General features: G+C 51.8%; 1 protein-coding gene across 3 annotated transcripts; it reads left to right on the forward strand.

The window, feature by feature from the left end:
- The first annotated feature begins 130 nt into the window (after positions 1-130).
- Positions 131-5,765, forward strand: LOC103917530 (zinc finger protein 501-like). 3 transcript variants are annotated; one of them, XM_009324679.1, is made up of 3 exons: positions 131-344; positions 4,414-4,943; positions 5,112-5,765. In XM_009324679.1, the coding sequence occupies exons 1-3, from the start codon at positions 254-256 to the stop codon at positions 5,598-5,600; spliced, it is 1,110 nt and encodes a 369-aa protein (XP_009322954.1). In that variant the 5' UTR covers positions 131-253; the 3' UTR covers positions 5,601-5,765. The 3 variants fall into 3 exon arrangements, with proteins under 3 accessions (XP_009322954.1, XP_009322952.1, XP_009322953.1); XM_009324678.1 differs by adding an exon at positions 2,694-2,839 and having other exon boundaries at positions 294-344; positions 4,414-5,765; XM_009324677.1 differs by having other exon boundaries at positions 4,414-5,765.
- Positions 5,766-5,775: the final 10 nt, after the last annotated feature.

Raw genomic sequence — 5,775 nt, forward strand, 5'->3', positions numbered from 1 at the left:
CGCCCCCAGCCCTGAGGCTGCATTAATTTCCCCGGGGCGGTGGGGGCGCTCACAGGCAGCGGGGCCGTAGGGGTGCTGGGGAGCCCGGCGCTCCCTGCCGTGCGCCCCGTGGGGCCGGGGTCCCTGCTCGGCGGGGAGCTGCGAGTTCCCAAGTGCAGAAGCCACTCCGCTCGGAGCAGTCAGTCAAAGCCCAGCTCGTCTGACCCTGCCCGTTTCTTTTCCCAGAGCAGGACCCCCAGGAGCGGAGCTAGAGATGATCTCCCACATGGATCGGAAGGAGGAACTGTGGTTCTCCCATCTCCACGCCTACGAAGGGAAGACCGTTGTGAGTGGCACCTGTCCAGGTAAGGGGCCGGTGCAATCATCTGTGAACCTGTCGGTGAGAAAAACGGCTCCAGGATCCCCAAATCCCACCAGAATGCGCACGAGTGGCGGTACTGGGTTGGACCAGGGTCCTTCCAGCTTTGCCTGCTGTCTCCGACAATGGCCAGTGTTGGAGACACAGGGAGGAGCAGACAAGCGGTGGTGTGTCCCTATGTGCTTTCCCAGGCCCAAGCAATCTGTGGCTTCAGAAACTCCTGAACTAGACGTGTGATGTCTTGAAATCTTGCAGCTCTCTGTGTATTTTCTTGCCTTCTGAAGTTGTGTACCTTCTAGCATCCATGACAGCTTGCAGCAAGTTCAACAACTTATTTAGCTGTTTTATGAGTCGCTGCCTCCTTTTGTTTGCTTTGAAGCTGCCTTCTAGTAGTTCACTTGATGTCAGTAGTTCTTAATTTAGAACAGACGGTGCAGGATGGATCCCTTACCCACCCCACAGGCCACTTGTGTTTTTATAGTCCTCTATGATATCCCCTACCAGCTTGTACCTTTTCCCAGCAGAATGGGCAGTTGAGTCATCTCCTACAGAGAAGCTGTTCTGGGCCTTTGATCATTCGTGTCATGCCTCTCTATCTTCCTCAGCTCTATTAGAGTTTCTCTGAAATGGGGGATCCGCCCTCCCCCTTGCACACAGTCAGGATGCGGGGTTTGAGCAGCAAGGCAGAATTACATTCTCTTTTATTCTCTATTTTTTTCCCCAACAATCACCAACATTCGACTAGCTGTTTTGTCTGCCTAGGAGCTGCGGTTTTCATCCGTCTGCTCTACCTCCAAGGTGCTATTCCTGAACGATACCAAGAACATCCTAAGCCCATCCTGGTACAAGTGCAAGGTATAGAGGCTGTTCCCCTCTGCAGTTCTTTATGTTTACCTGCGGTCAATGTCCCCTGTCATTCCGCTGTCACCTGGTTGGTCAGCATCGTAAGGCTCTGCCACAGTTTATCTGTATAGTCAGCCTTTGTGTCTTTAACCCTGAATAACACAGAATCATCAGCAGATATTTCCACCTCCCCTTTCCCTCCCTCAGCACCCTATTGAGGGGCATTCATCCCACGGCAGCTTGGTTTCTTTATCAGTTTTGGTGAAGGACGAATGTCTTTTGGGAATGCCTTTGGACTCCAGATCTCCCTTTTGCTAAAATTGGTGACATCTCTGAAGAACTCCAAGTGGTTTGGAACTCCAGTGAACACACTTCAGTGTCTCTGAAGTGAGACATCTCTTTCCAAAGGCCATGCCAGCTCTTCCCCAGTCTGCCCTCTTTGGCCATCTGTCCATTAATTATCTTAGTCCAATTTCTGTTCGTTTGCTTGGAATGTTGGGCCCCAGATCTCCCCTCGAGCCCTTTCTCTGGCATCACATCAACCACCTTCCAGTCCCCCGGCAGCGAGGTACCACAGTCAGGAGTCCAGCAGCGTTGTGAGGTCGTGTGAACAGCCCTGCTGGGTTAGACCAAAGGTCTGCGTAGCTCCGAGCCCTGCCTCGGGGATTCGGGGACTGGCTAGAAGTGGATGCCAGGGAAGGGGATAAGATAAGCATACAGTGACACCTCCCCAGCACAGTCTAATGTCATCCAGCAGCCTGAGGCTTACTCATGACGGTGGTGTGTTATTTTTAATAGTTCTCACGGGTTTCTCTTCTGTGAACTCTTGAATTCGGTGCTGGAGACGATGGCTGTTTCCTCCCGCTGCTGTGGGACGGGACAGAGCATCAGCCAAAACTCCTTCTGCTTCTGGCCTCTCTTGAGAAAGAGAGATCCAGGGGTACATTTAAGGTGATATTTAGGTTCTCTCCCAATACGTACACTTACTCTGCTTATCTGGAGCTTGCCTTGTAGCTATAGCACTGGCAGACTTGGGCATATCAGAGGTCTTACCATCAACCCAAATTGGCATAGGCTGAGGAAGAACCACAGCCTTCCTATCTTTCTTGCTTATTCATTTTTGCTAGTTCAGCCTTATGCTTCCAGTATTATTTCCTCAGCATTGTGAACTTACTCTCCTTCCACTTAAAATGCCTCCAGTGAGTTCCTGTCATCGCGATTTTGATCAAACCCTTTGCAGACAACTTGTCCCGGATGCCAGTGAAGATACCTAGTGGCTCAGAAGTAACAAAAATGGTTGTAGAAGTTGAGAGCTGGAGCCATGGCTGTAATCATTGTAATAAGAAGCTTGAAACTCCTGACCTTCTCCAAAAAGTACAGAACACCATAGAAGACTTGATTCTCATGTACTTTGAAGGCCTTTTCAAGTTACGTGTAAGAACCAAACTCTTCTTATCCTGTTTTTGGATATCGCCTTTCTCTCTTCCTCCAGGCCTGGATGGAGCAGCTGCAGACAAATGGAAATGCCTTCATGGTGAATAGCAAAGTTCCAGTTTCTGTTCCTCTCAAGGGATGATTTTAATGAAAACTATATGAGGGAAGAAGTGGCATCACTACCGCACCAAACTGCCATAAAAGGTATCTCAGGAGTTCACTGTGAAATCATATTGTGATGTTTTCTTATACTGACTAGAAAGAGGAAGATTAAATATGTGTGTATATCAGCCTGGGTTGAAATTCCAGACTCTCCTTCCTTTATCGCATACTTACGGTTCAGTAGTGACTCTCCTCTTCCAAGGCACGCACTTCCTTATCTCAACTCTGCCAGACCACAGGAAATGCCTGTGGTTTGTACATCAATCCCACGCAACTGATATGTTACTGGTTTATTTCACGAGAGTTTTCAGAGAACCAGGGGGTAGCCGTTGAATCTTTAAGCAGGCAAATCTGGAGGTCTGCGTGTTTGCAGCTTTAGTCCTTGGCCTGTTCCATATTTTGGGTCTACATATAGTCGACAGTGAGTCATCCTTCACCCCTGGAAGTCTGTATAAAGAGATCATCTGGAAATCTGTTTCCCTGATTGACCTCTCTTAAACCTGGATGCGATGCCTCTCTGAGATGCATGTTGCCGTTTCTACATCCCATGTACATCCCTCTGACGTCCATTTACCCTTCCCTGACAGCAGAAGGGTGCATACCACACCGGTCCTGTCTTGCCGATTCAATGTATAAGCCGTCAGTAAGCCTGCGAGGAGCTGCATTTCCCCACTGACAGCAAAAGCCACAGCGTTGCTGGGGGTACGTGCTTTTGAACCTGCTGGGATGCTCATCAAACTACGTTAGAGCAGTGGGCTGGAAGGAGTCACTGCTCTAAGTACCCCAGGAATCCATGCAAGCCCCTTGTCTTGGAAACGCTTTCAGCTGACCTTGAGTCTGCGCGGCATAGATTCATACCGGTTATGCTTCTGCAAGACTTTATGTGAATAAGAGGGCAGGGATTTCTTCATTGCCTGTGTCCCAGGAGCCGTTCATAACTGTTCGGCTAGCGTTACTTCCGCTGACTTGCGCTACCTTCATCTTCATCGTTTATCGGATTTCCTCAGCGCATAATCTGGAATTGGCCGTGGAGGATCTTCAGTTCACCAACCGCCTTTCACAACGGATTTGTTCTGCACCAATGGCAGCATCAAGTTACCTTTCTTCTGCTCTAAGACTGGCATAAGCCGGACTCCAGGCGGTCTCCGTGTCTCACGCCTTAGGGCCAGTGTCGTCTTTGTGCATCTTCTCTCTCTCTGCAATACTGGCAGCACAAGAGCAGGGAGGTTGCATCTGTTGCAATCCAAGTAATGTTCTGCCAAACAAGGCAGTTCTTTATGGCCCTCCTCTGACTCCCAGTTCAACTTTTAGTAACATTTTCAGATATAATATCCTGGAAGAGCAGCCATCTTTCCCATTCAAGCACTAAACTTCTACCTCTAATATGCCAATAATTTCAGTAGATTCAGGTTCTGGCAATGCATGCAGGGCTATTTCCAGGGTTTATTCTGTGAATACTCTGAAAAATCCACTGTGTAGTTTGGAGGGAAATATCAGAACTGTTTATACTTAAAGCCAATCTGCTGAATTTTTAGAATTTGGCCCCTTTTGATTTCCCCTGTCCAAAGTTTCCTGTCCTGTCTGTGACTTCTCTCTGGATTCTCATTTTATTGCAGCTGAAGATGGGATTGTGAGCAAGAAAGAGGAGAATGCCCACCAAGGCATCCCCAGGCCAGTGGAGCCCGAGGGTTTACTCTCGGGAATCTCCAAGGAGAACAGTTCCCAGAGTCCTGCACAGGACCCAGTCCGCCCACGCAGGTCAGAAAGGGTTCAGAGACCTCTGGGGAAGAGGCAAAGCCGAGTGACACTGCGTGGAAAAAGTTTCAGGAGGCTGCCAGATATTATCCAGCAGAGAAATCCTTCTGTGGGGAGACTGACGATATGTGGGGACTGCGGGAAGAGCTTCCGGGTGAGCTCCAACCTCATCCAGCATCGGAGAATCCACACTGGAGAGAAACCCTTTGCCTGCGCCGAGTGTGGGGAGAGTTTCCGGCAGCGGTCACATCTCGTCCAGCACCAGAGAATCCACACAGGGGAAAGGCCCTACGAGTGCTCCGAGTGCGGGAAGAGCTTCAGCATGAGCTCGAAGCTGATCCGGCACCAGGTAACCCACACTGGGGAGAAGCCCTACAAGTGTGCCGAGTGCGGGAAGAGCTTCTCCGGCAACTCGCAGCTCGTCCAGCACCAGCGAGTGCACACCGGGGAGAAACCCTACGAGTGCAGCGACTGCGGGAAGAGCTTCAGCGTGAGCTCAGCCCTGACGCGACACCAGCGGGTCCACACCGGGGAGAAACCCTATGAGTGCACGGAGTGTGGGAAGAGCTTCAGCCAGAGCTCCGAGCTCATGAAGCACCAGCGGGTCCACACCGGGGAGAAGCCCTACGAGTGCTCCGAGTGCGGGAAGAGCTTCACCGTGAGTTCAGCCCTCATCCAACACCGGCGGTTCCACATGGGTGAGCGCCCCTACGGGTGCACCGAGTGTGGAAAGAGCTTCACCGTGAGCTCTCACCTCATCCAGCACCGCCGCTTCCACACCGGGGAGCGCCCCTTTGAGTGCACCGAGTGCGGGAAGAGCTTCCTGTGGAGATCAGCCCTGCTGCGGCACCACCGGGTCCACACGGGGGAGAGGCCCTACGCCTGTGCTGACTGTGGGTACAGCTTTCGGCAGAGCGCCCACCTCATCCAGCACCGGCGCATCCACACCGGGGAGCGTCCCTACGCCTGTGCCGACTGCGGGAAGGGCTTCACCGTGAGCTCTGCGCTCCTCCGGCACCAGCAGATCCACAGGGGCGGGGAGCCCTAGGAGGGGAGAGTGTGGGGAGCAGTTAGGTCTGGTACCCTGTGAGCATCCCCGGGGAGCAAAGCCCAGCGTCTCTCTCCCTCCGCTCTACCGACCGCCCTGCTTGCGGAGGGTGAGAGCAGTTTCTTTTTAGGAGAACAAGTCCTAAAAGAGAGAGGTGGGAGAAGGGGAGAGGCGG

The sequence above is a fragment of the Pygoscelis adeliae genome, unplaced genomic scaffold, assembly GCF_000699105.1.
Source record: "Pygoscelis adeliae isolate BGI_AS28 unplaced genomic scaffold, ASM69910v1 Scaffold85, whole genome shotgun sequence".
NCBI classification, from domain to species: domain Eukaryota; kingdom Metazoa; phylum Chordata; class Aves; order Sphenisciformes; family Spheniscidae; genus Pygoscelis; species Pygoscelis adeliae.

What these genes read in the sequence shown, in the direction of transcription:
- LOC103917530 (XM_009324677.1), top strand. Translation starts at nt 254, where the DNA reads ATGATCTCCCACATGGATCGGAAGGAGGAACTGTGGTTCTCCCATCTC. An exon ending in TGTGAGTGGCACCTGTCCAG is followed by an intron (nt 345 to 4,413) that starts GTAAGGGGCCGG and finishes ATTTTATTGCAG; the next exon opens with CTGAAGATGGGATTGTGAGC.